The following is a 25012-nucleotide window of genomic DNA, read 5'->3' as shown; positions in this document are numbered from 1 at the left end:
ATAATCATATTATCTGGAGTTTTATGTCTCAAAACCATGATGTCTTCTTTAACTACACTGACATCGCACAGTACACCATCTATCGACTAGACTTCCGAATAACTAGCATTCAAAGCTTTTACTAATTCTTCAGAATGAATATCTAAAACGTGACAAAGGCCAATGGTGCAACTTGGTTTGAGTGAAATGGCTGAAATTAATGCTAACGTCATTACAATAGGCCATTTGTTAAATATTTCCGCAATATTCAGATACAAAAATGAGCACGTATTAATTTTAGGAGACTGTTATTTTAGCAAGTTAAAAGAAAAAAAAAAGCAAGAGAGAGGAATGTCAAGCCCTTTAGGACTTCTCTTCCGAAACGATGATTGATTGATTTGTGGCGTTTAACGTCCCAAAACCACGATATGATTATGAGAGACGCTCTTCCAAAATGAAGGCATGAACATTATGTGTATGGCTCAAGCACCGTAAAGCATCACAACATTGGCCTGTGAAACCCTTTGTCATAAGGTATACATGTGCAAATTTGTTGACGATGTGCAGTCACCACTGCTTCACTGCTCCACTCATTTAGAAACTGCCACCATTTTGGTGCACAGTTAGAATGCTGCTGCGAACAAGCGCCTAAAGACTTTTGGTGGCCTGTGTCACTCATGACAATTGAGCACAGCATAACCATTGACAGATGAGTCGCATTGAGCGAACATTGGGGGAAAAAACTAACGACTGCCCCCCCCTCTTTAACCGTTAGAAGTGCCACTGCTTACTAAAATGTTAGTCCTTTTAACATGTCTGTGCACCCATAAAAGCAGAAAAAAAAAAAACCCTCCAGAACAAGAATGTCATAAAGCTGTCACCATCTATCTTAGTTACCCGTTTTGTGAGAATAAGACATTTCCACGTCCTGCTAACCATTTCAACAGTAGAAAACATTGCGACACCACAGCGAGAGAGCCTAAAGCCAGGTCTTCTAGAACAGCTTGTGTATTCTATGGCATTCGTAGTCTTTCGGTAGCAGTCTCAGCACATTATGTGCTTGCTGGAGGACAGCAGATTTCATTTCCTTGTTCCTTCTTTCACTTTCCAATAAACTCTATTGTGTTATAATACGGGCCACTAAGTTTTACCACCAACACACTCCTACTAAAGTAATCTCACAGTATGGTTTATTAAAAAACTTAGGTCATGCAGTATCGGCTGTGGACAGGTTGAAATCTATTGGCATGATAGCATCCATGCTATGGTGAGTGTTATATAGTTCAAGCTACAGAGCACTTGCCGTTTACTCTCATAACCACTCAAAATAGCACGATTAACTTAAATATTCAGCTCTAGCACCAGCAGTCTCATTGGTGCACACTTGATGCCATTTCAAATATTTTTATTAAAATGTAGCAGGATATACCAGTTATCACCTCTTGTCACAGTTTAGGACGGTAGGTGCAGCTATCACATTACTGCAAGTATATTTATATTTTATTAGCGATACCTGATTTCTTGAACTTATCACACACCTGTATATTCTAGAAGCCATTACAAAAAAAAAAAAAGAACCACCTTTGGAACTGATGTGAATAGTCATTGATTTGTACAGATTGTTAGTGAGTAATGAGCGAGCACCGAGTTCCAACATAAAATCAAAAAAACAGAACAGAAAAGGAAACAATACTGTGTGCCCCAGCTGATGTCAAGGGGGGCTGGAGGAATAGCTCTACTGGTGCCTCCCTTTCCCAGGCAACAGCCAGACCTTACATTGTGATGGGATCTTGATTCAGCTGAACTACCCAGAATCATCGTTAGTTTCTAGACTATAAACCCTCATCTGACAAAAAAAAAAGCTAATTGAGTTGTGAAATGATACTTCACCAGTCTGATCTAGCATACTGTTGCTTTGTGGGTGAATTTATGAACCAGTAAACCTTTCCAGTAAATCTATATTTTGTATGTGATAAGAATAAAAATACCACGGCTATATCAGTCTAATTTGAGCAGTAAAAACACGTCAAAAAAAAAACAATAGTGTCACCACTGCCATATAAAGAGAATAACTGCCGAATTTCAGAATATTTTCCACCATGTAGGCACATGACTGATAAATTTATTCAGTGTTATACTGCCATTTATTCTCATCCACTGCATATTTTTTTAATGTCAACTACTTCATATAATATTCTTATTCACTTTATAGAAACCGCTGAATTTCCATGCGCAGCACAATGATTTCAACAGCACTTTCAGCACCCTGCAGGGTCTCCAGCATAACCCTAATTACTCGAATGTAACGCGCACCTTTTTTCCAGTCAAGCGAGTTCATAAATCGCATGCGTGTTAGAATTGAGTAAGAAAAAAATTAATACGGTCATTCTATTGCCATCGGCATTTCCAAAATGGCCACCCCCCCCCCCCGTGCATCGGCATGGCGCGTCGGCCATTTCTGCCTATGTGTCCTCCATGTGCGGCACTTCGTACGTGTGCTGAGGGGTTCGTCATCTGGTAGTCCATTAGCATCGACGGCATGGAAGGGTCGACTCCAAAAACTCGACGAGTGCACCACGATGCCGTTTTCAAAAGAAAAGTCATCGCGTGTGTCGAAACGGACGGAAATCGGGCCGCATCGCGGTCGTTCGGAGTTTCCGAAATGTGCGTGCGGGACTGGCGGAAACAAAAGCAGACTATTGTCGACAACAAAGATTCACGTAAAGGCTTCAGTGGACCACAGCAGGGTCGGTTTCCGCAAATTGAAGAGCTGCTCGGCGAGTATGAGATTGAGCAGTGAGCGGCACAGTGGCCCGTGACGACACAACTGCTCCAAGTGCAGGCTATGCAGTTAGCCTTAGAAAAGGGGCTACGGCCAAGCCAGTTTAAAGTGAGCAGGTGCTGGCTAACTAACTTTATGAAGAGGAAAGGCTTTTCCCTCGGAAGGCGAACGGGCTTATGCGAAAAGTTTTGCGGAGGAGTACGAAGAAAAGCTTCACAGTTTTCAGAGGTTCGTCCTAAACTTGCGGCACAACAACGGCTACCTGCTTGGGCAAATCGGGAATGCCGATCAGACGCCTCTTTACTTCGACATGCCTGACACCACAACTGGCGAGAAGAAGGGGGCGAAGCAAGTTCGTGTGCTAACATCGGGCCACGGTAAAACTAGAGTGACGGCAATGCTCTGTTGCACGTCAGATAGGCACAAGCTTCCCCCGTACCTCATATTTAAATGGTAGATGCTCCCGAAAGGAGTCCTTTTCCCGAGAGGTGTGATCGTGCGGACCAACGAGAAAAATGGGTGTGCGTTGCAATCGAGGGCACGGTAGAATCGAGTAAATACGGTAATCAAAAGTGTTTCTTTTTCTTTTATAAGGCTTGCAAGAAAAAAGACACAATAAGGCATCTTCTTGAACAAGGGTTACCGGTCAAAAATACAAAACACAGCCAGAAATTTGGAAGAACTAGCTAAAAAGTCGCCAACTTGAGCCAAGGGTACAACCAACAACCACACCACATGCAAAAAAAATCACTTTCACATGTTTACTTAAATAGCTAATTGCAGAAACCTTCCCACAAAAATGTGAATACGTGGAGTATGAACAGTACAAAAGAAGAATTACTGAGCTTCCAGCTTGAATTATTGACTTAAGCAATCATTTTTCGCATAGTGAAAAAGTCTTTGCACTTGCAAAAATAACTCTCTCACGCCATCTTGACGGATTTGTTGCAACAGTAAAAAAAAGAGTGCGGCATGACGAGCATGCTCATAATTACAGCTGCTAAAAATGTACGCCATAAAGTGTAGCCACTATTGCAACGATTACTTACGTAATGACGAATACAAAGTCGCGGTCCATACCTAACTCCAAAAAATTTACAAGCAGCTTGTCGGATACTCTAGAAGTATTGATTGTTGGATGAGTTGGTATGACATCATAAAGGCAGAACTAAAAAACTAAAATACAGGGAGTGGCAACACAAGCACTCATTAGCCACTATTAGTGCGCACTTATGTTAACACCTATGCCTTTTGTGTCCTGGTTTTTCAGTTCTCCCTTTAAAATGTCAGATACACAATTTCTAATGCCGATGAACACAGAGCAGAGTGCCCTGGATGCGGAGTGGTTTCGATTCCTCTTGACTGCGAATGATGGTTTAAGGCAGCGTTCAGCGTTAGGAAAGCTGCATGGTGAGGCCCCATGCAACAGTTCTCCTTGAATCCCAGCCAGGTGCCCAAAAGCACGCGTGTATGTGTTTGTGCGCATAAGAACTGCTTGAGTGGCAGGTTATAAAGATGTTATACTTACTTTTTATGTTCACTTTATGTGAATATAACAGAGCTTTTTGTTTACTTTATGAGCACCACCAGTGGCCCTTACCCTTGCTTAGGTTACGGACCCATCTTTTTTACTAAAGTTCGTCGTAATAGAAGTGCCAAATCAAATTTTGGGAGGTGGAAGCATGCTTTGACTGCCCCGTTTTTATTGATATATTGATATGTGGGGTTTAACGTCCCGAAACCACTGTATGATTATGAGAGACACCGTAGTGGAGGCCTCCGGAAATTTCGACCACCTGGGGTTCTTTAACGCGCATCCAAATCTAGGCACATGGGCCTACAGCATTTTCGCCTCCATCCAGAATGCAGCCGTCATAGCCGGGATTCGATCCCGCGACCTGCGGGTCAGCAGCCGAGTACCTTAGCCACTAGACTACCGCGGCGGGGCGCCCCGTTTTGGCAGCACAATGCGTACTCATGGCTGTGACTTTGAAAGACATTGATGATTTCACTTAAATTTAGGCAACAAGAAAGAGAAAGTAGTCAAAAAGAAGCCAAAATGTTTTTTATGCTGCGCCGACCTAAAAAAAGTAGCCAGATTGGTGCAAATTAGCCAAACCTGGCAACCCTGTCTTTAACAACTACAATAACTGTAGCCAACACAGTAAGACATTGACTGATTGATATGCGGGGTTTAGCGTCCCCAAACCATCATATGATTATGAGAGACACCATAGTGAAGGCCTCCGGAAATTTCGACCACCTGGGGTTCTTTAACGTGCATACAAATCTAGGCACACGGGCCTACACCATTTCCCCCTCCATCGGAAATGCAGCCGCCGCAGCCGGGATTCGATCCCATGAACTGCGGGTCAGCAGCTGAGTACCTTAGTCACTAGCCCACCGCGTCGGGGCCACAGTAAAAGCTACATAGAGCATCAATTAAATAAAAATCAAATCATATTAAAAGCCCTCAATGCTGACTGCTTCATATAGTGGGTTAGTCTGTCAGCTGAGCTTTGAAATAAAATACCAATTCTGTGCTTACGCTGATCGTCAGCTTGTACTTGAAAGGAGGTCCCTCATAAATGCCAACAGTGTTGTCTTCACTGCCAGTGATAATACGAAAGGGCCGGGTGGGCCGGAAGTCGCAGGAATTTATCTGTTTGCTGTGGCCACCAATCTCACCAACTGAGGTGCCCGTCTCAGCCATGAACACATGGCCAAACCTGCAAAAGCCAATGCATGTGTCAATCACTACCATGCATGAAAAAAAAAAAAGTGCCCAAGGTCACCTTTCACGACCTTCGCCTACAGCCATGATTCTCTGGCTGTCTGGCGACCACGCCAAGTCTTTGACAATACCAACAAAAGGTTGAAACTCATTTTTCAAGATGTGTTCCTTTTGGACTGTGTCCCAAATCCGGATTTTCCCAGTCTGATCTGGGAAAAGGGAAGTAATGTATGTAAGTGAACAGGGAAAACAAGTTGTGCTTTTGAGCTACAATGTGAGCTATAGACATACCAGCAGAAGCAATGTAGAACCCACTCGGCGAGTACTTGGCGACAGTTGTCATTTGAGAATGCTCCGTGTAAATGTCACAGAGTGACGGGTTCTGAAACGGTAAGCAATATTAAATGCACCTTACACACTTTCAGCACCATTTTGTAAACTCCTTGAAACTTGGGATGAATGGCCACTGCACAACAGCCTTTGGACCAGTATTCATATATTGCGGTGAAAGCCAAGTTAAATGCTACTAGTGAAAATAGTAGTGTCAAGGTGCTACAGTCAACTCGTAGAAAATGAGTGGAGCACTACAGTACACAGACACACAATGCACATGCACCGTGAATTCTGCCTGTCTGTGCTACAAAAGCTCTAAAGAACTATTTCTGCAATATATAGCTACACAATTTTTTTTTACCTCCTTTTAGGAAAGAGCACTCCTAACTCTTGCTTTATAGGAAAACTAATGAAACTGGAAAGGCAGCTTGAGCATGGTTGTAAATTGAAGTTGACATCCAGTGTTTTGTGGTATTCTTCTTTTTGGAAAAACATCCACAACATAACTAGGTAAACAATAAAGTAAGATAAAAAGAACAACACTCGCGATTGTATGGCAGTGCAGGAGTGAATTTTACTGATACTTAGAAATTAGGGATGATGGGATTACATGAAAACATTGAATAAAAATACCTGACACCATATCACTGAAAAGACTATTAGTAAAATAATTTTTATGTGGGCCTCAGATATGTAGGCATATTAAAAAAATTAAGTCTGACTAGCAATTTATATTCAAAAAGTTTGACATTCTGTGGAGCGTGGAGCAAGTGGCACCACATGTTTGTTCGCTGGTAAGTTTATACTGGCAGACATCAATACACGTCACATGGGCATTTGGAAGGACACTGAACCAATGGTCCATTGACTCAACAAGCTGCCACACATGCGATTTTGAGAGTCCTTGAGTCAATAGTTCGAGTCAATAGTCCATCTAGTCTAAGAAGCACCCCCACACCTCCGTTGAAACTTTCATGGCTTATGAAAGCCGGAAGCAGAAACAGCGCAAACGTGCAAATGCTGACAAGCCGTGACCACATCGCTAAAGTTTCACCGCTCAACAACTTGCACAAAACATGCATTCGTAATTATATTTAAGCAATTTATTGAAATGTTTAATAAAAATAGCAGACACGGGTGTACTTTTAAGTGTATCTATATTGTCTCACTTATGATTACATGAAAACAAAAATAAAGATTTGCAGTGCCACACAACTTTTGCAAGGAACACCTAAACCACTCAACGGCCGTTAAAAGCAGCCGCATAGCAGCATGATAAGTCTCTTCAGTCTATGGTGCACCGCCGTTTTGATGGCCATCGACTTGATGTCCTTTCAAAACAGCTCTTGTGACACGGGTATAACGCATGTGAACAGTACTAATACTCACAGCAATATCCCTTATGATCACACTGTTTCCATTTGTGTACAGAAAGTTTTTCCCCTTTGGATCTCCACCAAGGACCAGAGGCATGCCACGCTGAGTGCGCGGCAGCGTGGCAAATGTGCTTCCTGAAAATTTGATGCATTTGGTAGTGAATCTAGAGCGATCAATAAATAAATTCAAAGGTGGCATGTCAACACCTGAACTTTTCCCTTAACGCCCACATTAATAACTGAAATTGTGGAGATACTCACATACACTAAACTCCTAGCAATGGTGGAGCAATACCATTTCTTAACCCTTTGAGGGTTGATATAGTTAGCAACATGCATTTTCAAGGGCAGAATTTTATTGCACTTTTGTATTTTGGATGAATGAATTTAAAAATATTCTGCGACTACTAATTTGTCATAATGAAGTTTTGAAATGCCTTTGAATGAGAAGTGTTTATACTTGAGTCAGTTTAACAAAGGCTTCTTCCAGTGATTGCTAATCAGTGAGCAGCCTGACTTTAATAAACTTCGCAATTCCATTATGCCACCCGATTTCTTGCAGTGGCACACACTAGCTTTCCTGCTCTTGAAATTATTTCTGCAGCTGTGGAACTGGCTTAGGGAATGGGTATTTCGTGGATGGGTCCATGATAAGTTACATTGTTACTGTGCCCCGTTTAACAGATTGATATGATACTGGCACTTTTTTGCACTGTCGCACAAGTCCTGAGGCATTGCATGCTATGTGTCAAGAGGGACAGAGAGGAGAGCTCCTGGCCCCAGAATAAAATAAAAACTCTCCGCTAACGGTTGCCGAAGTTGGCCCTATTGTTATCGTACCGCTCACCCTCAAAGTATAATAGCTAACTCATTAAGCCGCATGAAACGCTAGCTAAATGTTAGCAAGAATTTAACGTGACCGCCAGATGAGCTCGGATACAAGGCGAGAGTTTCTCTTCCAAACTGGGCAAGCGGAAGCCGGCCCGGTTCAACGATGATTCATAGCTTCGATGCTCACCAATAAGGTCACAGAAAACTCATCACTGAGCGCACAATCCGCAGATAATGTTGTAACACATCATTCTTTCAAACTTGGCCAGAACTAACAAGGTAAGCGTGACAAGCTTCCTTGCTTGCTGTCCGCCTTCTGCCGACAATAACTTGGCTCTGTCAATCGAAAGAAAGTAAATATAGACAATGTGCATGCAGCCAGCCGCGAAAGGGCGTTTGCGAGACATCACACAACGACTAAGACTGAGCGCAGCGAAGGAAGCACCAAACTCTACGTCGTCAGACATAAAAAGTCTTTGCTAAACGGCCTGAACGGAAGCTAGGCTCTCAAATGTCTTGGTGCCGTTTTTGGCACCTCGGGCCGGTTCACCGGGGTGCCGGGTCGGCAAGGCCTTTCGGAGTGTCGCGGGTAGTCTTCGCTACGAACGGACGTAAGATTGGAGCGAGCAGAATCACGCGAAGCAAGCAACTTATTTGTTAAAGAAGACCGAATGAACGTGTAAGTAAAACTTACTGTTTTTGTACGACATTCTCTCAACACAGCGCACCGTCTATGCAACACCTCCCTGGCCGCTTTGGCGGAACCGGAAACGCTGCACCCCACCTATTCCCCCGTCTTGTGTGTGTGTGTGTGTGTGGATGGGTGGGTCCGAAAAGCGAGAGACCTACGAGGCGGTTTCGATTTCGCTGCCAACGTGAGTCTGCTTCAGAGAGAGGCGCCAAAAATAGAGCACCGTGTCCCATAAATACAAAAGCTGCAGCATGTCAAGGTGTCTTCTCTTACAGAGCCCTTGACACTTCGCCGCCGGTTCTTTTCTAATGTTTTTTTTTTTTTTTCTTTTTGGCCCGTCAGACTGATTGCAGCCAGTGAAATAAGGATTTTGTTTCTATGTACGCTACATACTCTTTGCTCCAAGGCACTTCGAAAAAGTATGTGCGCTGTCTACTGGCAAAATTTCTAGACGCCACAATTTTTTTTTCTAATTGGTCGACGATCGCGTAGTTCTTATTAACAAGCACATATTTCAGCCTATCATCGCAATGAGAAAAACAAACAGCAACCCTCAAAAAATATGTCCAACATTGACATAACGCATGCAGACATTCGCAGTGGTAACAAAAACACGTAAAATTTTATTTTTATGCAAAAAAACAGAAGCCCTTTTTCATAACGTAACCAAACCTCGCTTGTACATCATAGTATATTACACTGCTTCTTCCCATTACATACTTTAGTCACACCCGTCCATAACTGTTGTCGGTGGCCCTTTTCACAACTTTCCCGTCTTTAATTAACTTGTTCAGGTGATGTTCCACGTTCCGTGCAGCTGCTGCGTGAAGATGAGCAGGTGTCTCCTTGTAAATCTCTTCGACTATGCCCGAGATTGATTTGTATCCAGCGTCCGCTTCTGGCAGACAGTCGAGAATCTGTCTTTCTCTTTGAAGCCGGTGCTCAATGTATTCCTTTATCTTCTTCTCCGGGTCTGTAATCACAGGTCCGTGTCCCGGATAAATAATAGACGGTTTGATCGCTAGAATGGCGTTTAAAGAGCCCATATAGGAATGGAAGTCTTCGAACACCGCCGACCCTTCACCCAATATACAGTCTCCACTGAACAAGGCGTCTTCTTCGTCCAAATACAGTACTATGTGGTCCTGCGTGTGGCCTGGGGTGGCGATTACCTTGAGAGACGCTCCTTCAGTACGGATCCACTCTCCGTCCTTTAGGTACTGAAAAGAATGCTCCGCCTTGTCATCACGAAACGCGTACTTCTTCACGGTACACCCTGGCTGAACTTGTCGCCGTATTTCGTCCACACCACCAACGTGATCCAAATGCCAGTGGCTAACGATTATTTGCTGTAGCGATATGCCTTGTTCTCGCAAAACGCTTTTGAGGGTCTCGATATACTCAGGGACATTTGGCTCTCCGGTATCGAGCAATATGCGCTGCTTTCCAGTCCCAATGATATATGTATTAGTTCCCTGCAGAGTCATCGGGCCTGGGTTGCATCCTAGAACTCGAATAATGCGAGACGTCAACTTCGATACCTTTGGAATGAGCGTCGTCATGCTGCTGCACCGGACGTACTGCACAAAACAAGAAACCGGTTGTTAGCGCAGAACTTCTGCTCTACAGTTGCTGCGGCGGCAGCTGGACCCGCATGATCACACAACACCTGAGTAAAGTACCTGAGAGAATTAACAGAAACAAAAGTTACGTAGGATTCCTGCGCGCCGGCTCCGCCGGCCGTCGCTGCATTTGTAACAGTGTTGTGTTCACAAGTTCGTGGTGCACTTGTGTGTGTGCTAGATTTAGCCAAATTATGTTCAACATCATCCGAAACGCTGAAGCACAGCCGCTGCAGTAGTATTATTTAAGTTGGAGCTTCTGCCTTACTTTAGCAGAGCCGCGCTGGCATGAGGCAAAGATAGTTTTAAGAAAGGTTAGCAGGCACAGATGCCCAGGTTTTCTGAATTTCCGGAGGCGTACAGTTAAAAGACAATAGAGTTAATATACAGACATTGAGCGCTTGACGATGTTGCGCCTAGAGGTGTGCGCCGACTGGTCGGCGCGCCGCCGCCGAGAGTTTTCACCGCGCCGCCACCGCCGACGCGAACTGATCGGCGCGCCGCCGCCGCCGCCGCCGATGATTCTCATCGGCGCAATCAGCGCGCCATTTATGCGCCAATACTGACTTTTCACAGATTTGTCTTTTTCTTTTTCATCTTAATTTAGAGCTTTGTTTCACATTTTATGTAGCCAGTATAAACCAGGCTTCTTAGTTATCTTCATCCAGCTTCAGAGACTGAGAGTACCAATATGAAAAGCTGCACAAGTTCTGCGGCCGCTGCATGAAATGATATATTGGACAAATTGACAAAAATAAATGTAACAGTTACAGTAAAGCATAGACGCTGCCATCTTAGGCTTAAAAGCAATTTTTGCTGGGTTTAAATTGTCGTAATTAGCAATGATTATGGTCATACGACGTTGAATGTACTGGCCCAGCGTGTTGATGCATGCGAGTTCACCGTAGCACTATTCGAATATTTATATGGAGGCAAAACGGCGTCATTATCAGTCCAAGATGGCAGCCTGTGACCGTGCCCGAAACAGGACGTATATACAGAAGAAATGAAGTAGTAGCAGTGCAGCACGAATGCAGTGCGTTAGGTGAAGGACTACACAAAGCCCCGAAGGATGAAATCGAAAGGGAGAAGTTTAATGGAGAATAAAAGCGTCGAGGCATAATACATGCTCGAACCTACTCAGGGTATATCATCACCTGTCCGTGGTGTTAAAGTTGATGATTTTCGAGGATGACCACTCATATGCAGCGTCTCAACATGCTGCAGAAAATATTCACCATCTGTTTTATTCTTTAACCTTCGTTGGTACCGGCCTTTTCAGGCATAAGATATCCGGGATGAAGATGCCAAGGCAGTAAGATGGCAAGAGAGAGAAAGGAAGGCTGGGGATCAACCAGATCTTGGCATCCGGTTTGCTGCCCAGCTCTGGGGGTGGAGAAATAGGGGCAAGAAGGGGGGTGTAGAGAGACAGAAAAGAAAACGCATGTGCACTCAGGTGTAGGATGGCAAACTTAACAGAGGATTTATTACGTTCTGTACAGGCAGGGTGAGAGATCTCTTGCGAATGAGCTGGGTGGCTCATTATAAAGTGTGCGTTTTGACTAAATCAGGTAATGGGTCCAGAATGTGCTGTTGAATCACGGGACACACACACCATTTCTGACGGTGCCGCTCACACTCGCTCAAGTCAACGTCTTTGATTGGGGCGTGGTCATCACATTGGACCTGTGACGCCAAGAAACCATTGTGGTCGTCTCGTCGAACGTCTTATGGTGTCGGAATGCCACCTCACTTTCCGGCTAAGATGGACGAAACACGGCGGACAGCAGGCTGGCAGCCCTTTGGTGACTTGTTTGATGAACAAAGAACGCCTCTCTCCCCCGTCAGCCCAGGCGCCGCGCGTAACAACGCTATCCAGTGGTGAGCAGAGGCGTATTAAGCTTGTCTGAGGCCACCAGTTTTAAAAATAACAAAATAAAATTTTAAAAACCTGCCAGCAGAAAGTTTACAAGAGGCGCCTAGATTCGTCAATAATGCGGAGACAGACACTTAAGCGGCATGTCATATATGACGTAGTCCAGCAAACATATTTTCATCACGTAACTTCAACGGACCTACAGGCACTGGGAAAGATGAATAATAATTGTTGCGGGCAGTGGTGATGTACTTCTGTTGCAAAGGTAATGCTCAGAATCAACAAAATAAATCTTAACATTATATTCAGGTCTTGATAAACAGTAAGTAAAGTTAGAAAGCTCTTCAGGTGACCAAGTAATAAATTACTTCACCATACTTTATGGTGAAATAATTTGCAAATAAATAATGCAACCGCTGTTTAATTGATATTCAATGACGTGACCGCAATCAACGGTGTGTCTTCGCTATAAAAACTGGAACGTTATCTGCGGACACGAGCGGGGGAATGCAGCGGAGAACGAATATGTCACGTAATAAAAGCGATGTGATGTTGCACATTTTCGCCTCTACAACTCCGTGCCCTTTCGCTTGCTCGTGATGTATTCGAAGGAGCTAGCCAAGTCTCTGGTAGAAGTCGAGCAGAGTAGCCTGGGCTGATAAGAGGAACGTTTATATACACTATTTACACACTAAAGGTAGCGTAATACTATATGTTGATGGTAGCATCATGGAAGCTTGATGGGAGCTTCTGAGAGCTGTATCAGAGCGTCTCTGTGCTCGCGTTTTAAGCCCTGATCTTCCTAAAATTCTCTGCAGGAGAAAACAATGGACAGTTTGCAATAATCTGCAAGGCAGCTTTTCTGTAAGGTTAGTTTTTCAAAACTTTCATTCACACACTGCTTTTCTCGCTCATTTCATTTTTGCCATTCCCCTTTTTGAGATCTTGTTGTACTCGCGTGCCTTCGCTAGAATTTGGAGAGGTGACATTTTGTTGTACTCGCGGGCTCAAAATGAGACAGAAAAGCAGCCTGTGAACGAGAGTTTTTGGTTGAAAAACAAACCTTACAGGAAAGCCACCGTGCAGATCACTGCAAACTGACAGACTGCATGTCCATTCAGTTCAGGGTAGCCCGAAGGAATAGACCTCTCCCTTTTTGTAAACAGTGTGACGTCACTGCAGGCACCCCGCCCCCTACACCCTCTCTCGAAACAGGTGCTGGTTGGCAAGAAAGTTCCGCCGGCGGCATCTTTCTGCATAGCAGAGCTGCTTGTCTGCATTCTTTCGACAGAAATTTCTACATTGCTATGTTCTAAAGTTACAGCTTTTGAAATTTGAAAGAAGGGGGTCACTGAAGGGAAATTCGCTCATAGTGTGGAAATTCGCTCATCGCAGTTGGATGGACGGAGAAACTGTTTAGAGTACTGAGAGACGCGACTAACATGCAATACTTTTTTGCAGACTAGTTGGTTCATACTTGAAAAATTGAATTGCTGCACAAACTTGACTGCGCTCTTTCCTGTCTCTCTTGTTTTTTCTTCAAGTTTGTGCAGCAATTCAATTTTTCAACTAACATGCAGTTGGCTTCACCCACGTAGATGATAGCCATAAAAAAAAATCTGATCTTTTTTGAAAGCGAACCTTTTGAATGTACACGATTACTGGCTCTTTGAGAAATATTTGCATGGCATGGCTGTAAACTTACTCTATTTCCATCGTGACATGTGCAATACGAGGTACAGCATTGACGGCAGCATGGTTTTGAGCTGCTGTGCGCAAAGTCACGGATAAGATTCTCACTCATTGCCCAAAAGTCTCATCGGAGATGAATGAAAAAAACACCACTTCTTTCCGTTGGTTAGACTGAGGTTAACATATCCTCGTGAAAATCAAAGTGAAGTTCTGCCGCTGCGTTTCTCAATAACCTAGTAAAAATTCATGTTATGTAAAACCCGACATCGTGATATTATATATAATTTTATCTGGCACAGTTATCTTGCTGCATTTGACACCTATAACGTGTTTTCGTACCTATCGCTCCTTTAGGCCTGATAGACAAACTTCTAACGCGCATTTTCACTTTATAAAGATTGAGTCATAAAAGTACAAAGTAGATGAGAAACCCAAATCTCCGCTGTTTCCATTAACACATATCAGGTATCCGATATTACGAGTTATAGCCGTGGTGAAGCATATAGGCAGATTCGGCAACGCTACAACATGCTTATAGCTCATGCGTAGTCGTATATATCACCAGGAGATCATGTACTTTTATTTTTCTGCAAACCACGCATACGTTGAGATGTACCCACTCGCGGATAATCGCGTCAAATGCATTTTTACCTTGACTAAAATGTCAGATCGTAAAGTTATATCGACAATCTGATACTGAAACCGGCCCACAACGAATACCAGTGTTTTCGCAAACAGGACGCATCGCATTATTCACACTGCACACACCATGCACAATATTCCCAATTTTACCGTCTGTAAAGATGAACCAATATTGTCGATGCCTTTTAACGCACACTACACGCCACCGTCAACACTGCACATTTTCAAAGAAGATGCCGCTGTTCCTCGCACAGACCGTCACGTGTGTTCACTTCTCGTAGATAAACAGCCAGCCGGCCAGCGTAGCGAACATTTCATCACGCACTCTATCACACACCTAGATGTTCTCTGACACATGCCACAGCTAATGTTGCCACTGTGAGATGAAGATTACGCCTTCAAAAGGAAGAAAAAATTGCCCCAAGCACGAGCGACTGCACCCACACAGGCCCCGGCAGGAGTGTTTTGCCAACCACCGCCTTGCACGTGCACCGGTGACGTCACGCGGTGACGTCCCTGTTAGAGGTCTATTGTCGTCTTCATCTCCGTCCGCCGAACTGGGGGCGGGGGGGGGGGAGTGGTTAGAAGAAGGCGCCTAATTTCTGCAGCCCAGCAGGGAGCGCAGGGCGCAGCGAATAAGGATAAAAGAGCGAGAGAGGGAGAAAGCGAGAAGAAGTCAAATACTGCCTTCTTTTCAACCCAGGAAAGAGAGAGAATGGACGTTCAGTTCGCCACACGGTGAGAGAGAAACACAACGTAGGTCACAGTGCAATAATACGCACAACACAGCACAGTGCAATAACATTGCATCGCACGTGCAGAATAGGGTCTGCAGTGCTAGGCAGGCTAGGGCTTGAGGGAATGGATGACTTCCAAGCACCACAGAGTGTGGGAAACATACCTGACGACGGATCCCAAGCGCGTCTCGTGGCACGTCGAACAAATCAAGCAGCCTCGATTTCAAACAGCTCTTCCTAGGCCGTCGTCAGTCAGGCGTGTCCAAAGAGTTTTTGACGAAGGGAGCCAAAAGCCCTAAAGAATTCGAAGTATGACTTTTGTGTTGTCCCCACTTTAGGCGCACCTCGAGAGCGTTGACCCGGAACAAATCAGGGTAGGCTTAGCTGCAATCATCCTCCGCGTCCAAGCGGCGCCCAGCCAGGGAGGCCGATCTTAACATCTACATACACACGCACACAAGCACGCAAATGTTAATATTTCACCTCATCGGTCATTTAGTGAAGGTCATTTCATTTCCACATTCTTAAATGAGAGTTATGAATAGTTGATATCCAAGCATTTTTTAAAGATAGATGACTGGTGTTTATCAAAGGACCTAGAATGAGTTCCGGGGAGGAGGAGATATGAACAGTTTTATCATTTGAAAAATAAATTTTTCGGCTTTACAAGCCGGAACGTCAATACGACAACAAGGCACGCCATAGTAGGAAGTTTTAAATATTCGGAACCATAGGTTGGCAAAATAAATGGAGCGTATATAGACTCGCTCAGTAAATGTGCTTTTATCTTAGGACATGATATAGGGCCCAGCCTATAGCCGGTATTTTGGTCACATATATAAATGACCAAAACCATTTTTCTCTGCAAAACATTTTCGCAATAGACTGCTTTCATGGTGTAAATCAGCCCGACATTTTTCGAATACACCTGAGGTAGTCACCAAAACGCCTTGGACGTTCGGCGTGGAATGACTGATCAAACTTTACGTCGATACCTATCACTTTTCGTCTCCACTGTCTCTTTCCAAGTTCGTGTTCTTCCTTTCTTGACATTCAACTTCACAGTAATTTAACAAATCAGCATTATATTGGTTCTATAGAAGAAGATAGCTTGTGGTATATGCATATTAAATAAAACTTGGCCGTGTACTTACGCCCCATCTCACTGTGTTGTATCAATAATTTCACCATTCTCATCTCACCATATTGCCACGTGGTTGCGACGGCAAAGAATATGGTACTTGGGTTCCTCAAGACGACACTTTTTATTTCGTGAACGTGTGCCTAGAAAAGTACAAAGTACTAGAAATTCACGCTTTACGCAGATAGCGGTAATTAGAGCATTGGTCGTCGGTACTATGATCTGCGTGAAGGTACGTCGCTATATATACCCGTGGCATCGAACATCATCAGTATTGTAGGTGTCTCAAGCTTATCAGAAGATTCTAAAATAATCTAGGATTTTCGCAGACAGCCAAGCGTGCTTTGCACAAGGCAATTGATTAATATGTGGTGTTTAACGTTTCAAAACCACCATATGATTATGAGAGATGCCGAAGTGGCGGACTCCAGAAGTTATGACAACCTGGGGTTCTCTAACATGCACCCGTATCTGAACACATGGGCCTACAGCATTTTCGCCTCTATCGAAAATGCAGCCGCCACAGGCGGGATTCGATCGCGCGACCTGCAGGTCGGCAGCCGAGTACCTCAGCTACTGAACCACAATGGCGGTGCCTTTGCGCTAGGCAGTGACATAAAAATACAAGCGAAGTGGCAGTATAATAACGTTGCGATAAAATTTCAGCAGATGCGACAGGCTCCACCGTGGATGCTATTTTCATACAGAACCGTCAGCGGGTAGCCACGCATTGCTAGGTGGATCGACATCTTTGGGTATTTTGAGTAGGCTAAGTTTTGACCTGAAACATACGGCGAGACGACAGCACTCACGTTGACTGTAAATTTTAGCGAAACGAAGTGCACGCTTCTGTTGGATGATATGCATATTATTAAGAAGCTGTTGTGTATTGATGATTGATTTGTGGGGTTTAACGTCCCAAAACCACCATATGATTATGAGAAACGCCGTAGTGGAGGACTCCAGAAATTTTGACCACCTGGGGTTCTTTAACGTGCACCCAAATCTGAGCACACGGGCCTACGGCATTTCCGCCTCCATCGGAAATGCAGCCGCCGCAGCCGGGATTTGAACCCTGTTGTGTATTCCTCAAAGGTCGAGCAAACCTTCACTATCACGTGCTAGATGAAAGGAATATATCTATGTAATGTGTACAGCCAGCCTATAGACCGCAACCACAACTGACGGTGTGGGCGGACATCACTCCTGTAAGTCTATATATTTAGGGTTGTATCCGTTGCAGTAAAAAGTAACTAAATACGTTACTCGTTACTCTAATAAAAGAAAGGGAACGTTTCACGGCTTCACGTTATATATATATATATACATAAAAAGGTAACGCATTACCATTACCATAACAAAAAAACATAACGAATGTTACCTCTGCTGTAGCTCCGTAATCATCCGTTTTAATCAATGTGTCTTTGCCGCAGAAACGCAGAAACCCACAATGACAATTTTTAAATTTAAAATTTATGTTTCACACATACTAACCCAAGCAAGGATTATACTCAATGTTCAATTAACGAGAATTATTTGTACAAATGTGCTGAACCTTAGCAATGTTATATAGAGGCTTAATGACGCCTGCCCATGTGATGGCTTCTGACTCTGCAGTGACACAAGGTGAAACCATTTTTTTTCCTTGGAGCATTATACGCAAAGTGAGGTTCAATAATCTACGGTATTCACAAAGAAGCTATCATTGAACTCTCAAGAAATTTACAACAATCGGTCTTTTCTTGATCCTTCAGCACCTTCAATAAAGCATGTCGAAATCGGTACTGTTTGTCCTAGCAACCAAAATGGCCCACCGTGCGCCAGTAGGCAATCATGTAGGCCTACGGAGGCCTTCATTGGGCCTTTTTATTGGGGAGGGGGGTATTGGGAGATGTCGTGGGGAGGAGGGGGGGCACTTGCAAGTTTGTGACACCAGATGTGGCTTGCGGACGCGTAAGTCTAGAAAAATCACGAAGGGGGACACACATCTTGCAATAGCAGCCATTTTGTTTTAATATTTTGCAGGTTTTATTTTTGTTTATATAACAATCGAAATCATGCCGAGAAATCAAATTGACAAACGAACGTAGCTTTCCAGCACTCGTAATTGCATTCTTATATTGAGTCTTTTCCAGAACCAGTCGAGAGTGGCAGTTGCGATTTTAATTGTCTCATACACCTGATGGGTATTGAGCACGTGTACACGTTACAAAAAAGCATTAAAAGTTGAATGTTTTATATATACTTATCAAGCATTCTTATTTGTGACGTTTTTAAGAGAAATTTTAATGGGGCCCACTTGTAAGGGGTGTTCACCTCCCCTGACCGAGCACAAAGGGGTCGGGAGTCAACGTTCTCTGCAGGCATGGTCAACGGCCCTCAAGGTCGTGACCAGTGTGGACTGTGTATCTGAGCAAATATTGCATTTGCTCTCATCTGCACATATGGCCATCGACAGGTTTTTGTCTTGGGGGTAAGCAAACCCTTTTTTCAACTTGCATCATGGCTGAGGGAGGGGGTCGTGTTGGTGTCGCTAGAGTAGGTAGCAAGTGCTGGTGCGGCTTGAAGGGATCAAGTGCCCCTTTTGCACCACCCGCCTCGCCCACGCCCATGTCTACACTTCATTCATTGAACGCTGCGGTGAGGACTAGGTGACTAAATGCGCAGATTTGTTTTATTCCGCATCTTATACCGCTACATAAAACATTCTCATATTGTGAAAAGTAGGTATTTCGATTCGTTTGAAGGAAAGTAACATTCAAGGCATGACAGATACTCAAAAAAGCGGTTTTCTACAATCGCAATAAGAAAACTCGTAGCAGAGGTGCTTCTTTTTTTTGTGTGTGCAGCATACAGAGTAAAAGTGAGATCTGATTCGGAAAAAGCGAACTGAGTGACGTGCGTCGGTGCTTGCTCAATGTTCAATGAAAGAAGGTTTCATGAAGTATGACGTAGCCAACAACAGAAACAAACTGCTGCATCTTAAATAAAAAAAAACAAGCAAAGTGCTGCACATTCGTGGTAGAACATGGACATATATTGAAATACGCGTATTTTATTATTAAAGCGAAATAAAAACTATTTTACAAAACGCTTTTCATTCATCGTGATGTCGACACATCTGTGTAGTGTCATTAGTGCTATTTCGATGAAAATCCCTGAATTCCAACTAATTCAGTAACCTGTGCCAGAACAGCCTTTTGAATTTTTAGTTTCGGTTTCCGCGCTGCTGGCGCCGCCGCCGCCGATGAAAATTGGCCGCGCGCCGCCGCCGATGAAATAACCAGCGTGCGCCGACGACGCCGCCGCCGCCGACTCTGAACGACCCCCACGCCGCCGCCGGTCAAAATCGCCTCGGCGCACACCTCTAGTTGCGCCAGTTTCTTGGCGCCGCCGCAAGCGGTGGCTGACAGTGGCGCAGCTGTCGCAACACGCCTCGGCAAGTCCAGCCACGTGCGCCAGATCGAGTTTGTGCACTGTGCATGACTGCGGTTACGCTGTGTCTTTGTGTTGCCATACGTACACTGAAAATATTGGGTGTGTTGCTGTGTTCTCTATCGCGTGGGTGTTTGTGCTTTTGCAATATAGTGCCTAAAATATTGTATACATTGCTTGCACCTACGTCAGCCGACGCCACTGCTCGGAGCAAGTCGACCAATTTTATGAACCACAGTCAGGCGTTCTTCAGTCGCATCTATTTATTTAATTATATATTCATGCACCCTAAAGGCCCGAGGGCATTACATAGGGGGGGGGGGGAAATAATAGTATACAAACATAGAATCAACACAAGCACTAAAGAATAAAAAGGTTTGAAAAACTGAATATCATCGTGTAAAAATAAAGAACAACGACATGTAGTAAAAAAGTACACCGAAAGTAATTATAAGGACAAACTGCACAGAAAATTAAAAAAACAACAAGGCTAAACATTTTTTTTCCACACAGTGGTAAAGTGACCACGCTATACAGTGAGCTAGAAGTATCATGATGCGCACATGTACAGTACATCTGAGGCAGTTATACAGGGTTGCTCAAGCATGATGATGAAGTTTGAATTTGTCGGTGAATTTGTCTTGGCTTTCAGTACAAACAACATCCTTAGGCAGTTTATTCCATTGACTAATAGCCAAAACCAGTGGCGAATATAAGAACAGGTTTGTACGGCTAAACAAATGTTGTAGATAGAACTCACGACCAAGGCGAGAGAATATTCGGTGGACAGATTTATAGATGCAGGCAATGGCGAATCATTACGATAGAGATTCTTGAAGAGAGATAGAAGTGAGAACAGTCTACGTGGCTGCAACAGTCTACGTGACAGCAACTGACTGCAAAGATGGCAACTTCAGTGACATTTTTCTTTAATTTATGCTAGAAGTTCGAGAGTAATTTTTGGTATGAATTGGGCACTTTTGTTTTGAAAGGACTCTATTTTATTTATGAGATAAGCCTGGTGAGCGCTTCATAATGGGGAAGCATCATCAAGTTTAGAGCGGACTAGCGTATTGTATGATAAAAGTTTTCTAGCAGGATTGACGAAATGTAAGTTTCATCTTATGAATCCGAGTGCCTTCTACGCACTGCTGTGATAGTGTAATGTGTAGGTGCCATGATAAGTCACTCGGTAAATGAACTCCCAAATACTTGAAATTTACATTTTCTACTTGTTTCTCATTCAATGTCTAGTGATGAGTTATTGCGTTTATTTTTGTAGTAAATGAAAGAACCTTTGTTTCGTTCACGTTGAATTCCATCTGCAATCCCTGGCACCACATACGTGAATAATTAAAGTCCCTTTGCAGATTATTAGCATCTTAATTTACTGCTAGGCAACCTTCTATATATTACGCAGTCGTCCGCAAACAACCTTACTCTGAGAGTCATAATTTTAGCTATATCTATAATATAAATTAGAAATAGAATTGGTCCCAGCCCAGATCCCCGAGGCACTTCCAATTTAACGTGCTCTATTGGGGAATGTTTGGCGTCAACCACAACGGATTGGCACCGGTTAGTTAGGAATTCCGATATCAAATTGATTACGTCACTGTCTAAGTTAAGATTGGTAAGCTTTTTGATTAGTCTGCCATGAGTAACTTTATCGAAGCTTTTAAAAAATCTACAAAAAACGGCATCAATCAGTCATCTATCATTTTCGGCAATGTGAATATCATTATTAACTCAAATAACTGGGTCTCACAAGATCGTCCACGCAGGAAGCCATGTTGGTTAACAAAAAAGAAATCGTTTCCCCTTAGTAATTCATGACTGCCGATGAAATATTATGCTCGAGCAGTTTGCTGCCAATGCAAGTAAAGAGATTGGTCTGTAGTTATTTGGGTTAAAGCGGTCTCCGGATTTAAATATAGGTGTTACGCGGGCAAGCTTCCAGTCGTCGGGTACACATCCTGTTTCGAAAGACTGTTGGAAAACGGCCCTGAACATGGGATATAATTCTAATTTTACTATATTAAGCAGTTTCGATCATATCTAGTCAGGACCTGGGGGATAATTTTCAGGAATGCGATCAATGGCTGCTGCGATGCTTCTCGAAGTGATGAGAATGTCTTTCATTTCGGAAGTTGAAAAGTTTTACGTAGGTTAGGTAAGATTAGAGTTTCATCTGTAAATACAGAGCTAAAAAAGTTACCGAGTACTGTCGCGGCGTCTGACGAGAAAAGGAGTTTTCCAACTTTCGCTTTTGATACTATAAGACCTTGTACCCGTAACTCGGACTCACTACTTTCCAAAATTTTTCGCTATTTCTTCTTAACATGCTAGAAATATCATAGATATAAAATTCCTCCTTTGCTGTTTCGATTTCCGTTGTAAATACCAGCGCCTGTTCACTGTAACGCTTCCAGTCATCCTCAGACGCCGTCAATTTCGCTCACGAGCAAAATCGTTTCTTCTTGTTTATGCAGCGTATTACTAGAGTCGTAAACGATGTGCTTTGTGTAGATGAATTTGTGGTGACCTTGGGAATATACTTTTTTCTATGTGAGATAAGTTTATCGCGGATAAGTGTCTGATTTTCGTTTCTCGTTGAACCTACGAGGTTCTTCCTTTGCGATGGTTATGGGCGAACTTGTACGATGCTCTAATCGTAGCAACAGGTGCGGAAGAAAGAAGCAGCCCACAAGTACGAGCTTTTATCGAATACCGAATATTATTGAAGATAAGTGTGAGCGCACGAAAATGTTCACCGTGAACCATTGGAGGGCTGGCACGCATAAAAAAAAGCGTGCACATTTTGACGAATAAACGACAACGTTCGTGTGTGTGTGTGAGCTCACTTAATTCGTAAACGGTAAGTGACTAAGAGAGCAAGCACAATGACAATAATTAACGTAGATGCTCTTGTATTCATAGGAAAGCCGTCCGCGTTTTTAAACGAGATGAACCCAGATTGGGCGCCGTCTCTGCAACTCGGCTACGGCTCCAAGCTTTCAGACGCTGCGTGGCATGAGCGCCAGGAAAGGCGGCGTCACGATAAGTGGCAAGCGGAGTTCGAACGGCGCCCACGACAGGCCGACGCGGCGATTGTGGACGCAGCACCTGAGCCGCCATCGCAGATGTGTGCTGCCACCGATGTCACCGCGTCACTGCTGCCCGTTCACATGTTAACGAAAAAGCAACCAATGATGCATTATGAACTTTTCTGTCCACAGCAAATCGTTCATGACCTATGCGAATGAGCACACCTACGCTTTCATTCTTCATTTTCTCCTCTGCCACTTTCAAATTTCATCGCGCATTTCTGCTTCTGAATAAGATCAGGGCGTCTGTTCGTGAAGATAAATCCAAATGCGGCTTCTCCTGACATTCTACGGGAAGTGACTAAATTCGTGCTAGCCACTATGCCACAGTCGTTCCTCCATTCGGAACGTATTGTCCACTTATCTGAGTTTTGGATTGAAAAATGCACCATTTTGTTTTTCAGGCTCTATGAACCGCGTTCTTGAGGACCTCTCTGAGTTCGCTCTGCCGAATCTCGACGATGTCGCCATCTTCTCAAACAACTGGGAAGAACATATCGAGCATTTACGCGTCGTGCTGAACAGGATGAAAGCAGCTGGTCTTACCGTGAAACCTAATAAATATCGCCTAAGGTACGGCGACGTGTCTTACCTGGGAGACGTTGTGGGGCGTGGCCGGCGTACACCTTGAGAATTTAAGGTAGCCGCCGTCGTGAAATGTCCACGACCAACCCCAAAATCTGAGATAACGGCATTCAGGGTCCTAACTGGATACTATCAGCATTACGTGCAAAACAACTGTAGCATTGCCAGCCCTCTAACTGAAGCACTTCGAAAGTCCGAGCCGGTTAAAATAGTATGGGACTCAGAAAAGGAGAATGCGTTTTGCAAACCGAAACAGGCTCTAAGCGAAAAACCCGTTCTCATGGCACCCGATTTCTCCAAGAGATTTGCCATTCATTGCGACGCGAGTGATCACAGCATGGGGGCTATATTGTGCTAAGAAGACAGTGCTGGTAACGCAAGGGCAGTTTTGTATTCAAGTCGAAACCTCATCTGCAGGGAAGAGGCATACAGTACCTCTGAAAAGGAATGCACTTGCCTCGTGTGGGCCGTTCAAAAGCTAGCCTGTTGTGTATCCGGTATGAGGTTTGTGGTCGAAACGGACCACTGTCATCTAACCTGGTTAAATAACATGTTGCCATAAAGTGGCCGGTTACTGATGTGGAGCATGATACTCCAACAGCACAACTTTGACGTTTGCTGCAAAAAAGGAAAGCTAAACCCTAATGCAGACACATTGAGCCGTGCGTTTTAGCTAGAGCCTTCTCCACCTTTCGGTATTTCGCTGGCGAGTCGGAAAAAATTTTGTCCTCATCACGACATTAGCTCAGCGCTCTGGTAGAGACTGATCTTAAGGGGCTAACTTCATGTTGAATTATATTTCATTGCGTTATTTGTTGTACGTGTGAACCTTTGAAATCTCATTTTAAGAGTCTTGTGTCCCACATGTGCCTCTTGATGTAGAGGGAACGAAATTCCGATAGACAGGTAGCTAGGTATATGTCTTTCTATACTTTGTCTGGTGTTCTGTCGGTTAACCAAGGGAACTTGCTTGTATCGCGTGTTGTAGGTTGTCGAACTGTTCTTGGCAAGTTGCAGAACCATCGACAAGTGCTGAGACCAAAAATCATCAGAATAGACGAGCGAATCTGGCCTACAAGTTGTGGCGACAAGCCAGTGGAGCTGGAATCCGTCCTCAAGAATGGGATGAGTTCACTGAACTGAGCCTGCAGCAACATTCTCCCCATGGCCCTGGAGGCGAACCTTGAGGGACCTGGCAAACGAGCGCTCCCGACATCCGAGCCACGTGGAAGAAGCTCGTCTTTTCGGCGCATTGTCTGGTGGCGCGGGTGCAGTTACGCTTGTCCACAACGAACGTCAATGCTTCTGCAAAGGCAATCTGTGTCAAGGCTTGCGATCAAGCCCACTTTACGTGACTAACTAGATGACATCATCAAGCGGCGGCGCCGGTTTGCATTACGTTATGCACAGCGAGCCCCGTAAGCCCACGAGCCCAATGAAGCAATCGGC

The 25012-nt window shown here is 44.1% G+C and overlaps 2 protein-coding genes across 3 annotated transcripts in view; both read right to left on the bottom strand.

Annotated features, from left to right (window-relative positions):
* flr (actin-interacting protein 1 flr) overlaps positions 1-8872 on the bottom strand; it is a 58033-nt gene extending 49161 nt beyond the window's left edge. Inside the window, exons 1-5 of the mRNA XM_037426936.2 lie at positions 8730-8872; positions 7218-7339; positions 5787-5877; positions 5557-5704; positions 5310-5490 (exon numbers count right to left, since the gene is read on the bottom strand). Coding sequence (XP_037282833.2) covers positions 5310-5490; positions 5557-5704; positions 5787-5877; positions 7218-7339; positions 8730-8745 — 558 coding nt within the window. The 5' untranslated portion in view covers positions 8746-8872. The remainder of the gene's footprint in view (positions 1-5309; positions 5491-5556; positions 5705-5786; positions 5878-7217; positions 7340-8729) is intronic.
* Positions 8873-9329: 457 nt separating this feature from the next.
* LOC119175901 (endoribonuclease LACTB2) lies at positions 9330-10681 on the bottom strand. Of its 2 annotated transcripts, none has more exons than XM_037426937.2 (2): positions 10409-10681; positions 9330-10306 (listed from the first exon to the last, which is right to left on the bottom strand). In XM_037426937.2, the coding sequence occupies exon 2, from the start codon at positions 10286-10288 to the stop codon at positions 9452-9454; it is 837 nt and encodes a 278-aa protein (XP_037282834.1). In that variant the 5' UTR covers positions 10289-10306; positions 10409-10681; the 3' UTR covers positions 9330-9451. The 2 variants fall into 2 exon arrangements, with proteins under 2 accessions (XP_037282834.1, XP_075733149.1); XM_075877034.1 differs by having other exon boundaries at positions 10438-10681.
* Positions 10682-25012: the final 14331 nt, after the last annotated feature.

Source organism: Rhipicephalus microplus, chromosome X (assembly GCF_043290135.1).
Source record: "Rhipicephalus microplus isolate Deutch F79 chromosome X, USDA_Rmic, whole genome shotgun sequence".
NCBI classification, from domain to species: domain Eukaryota; kingdom Metazoa; phylum Arthropoda; class Arachnida; order Ixodida; family Ixodidae; genus Rhipicephalus; species Rhipicephalus microplus.
Note: the sequence above shows the minus strand (reverse complement) of the source record. Positions and strands in the feature narration are given on the sequence as shown.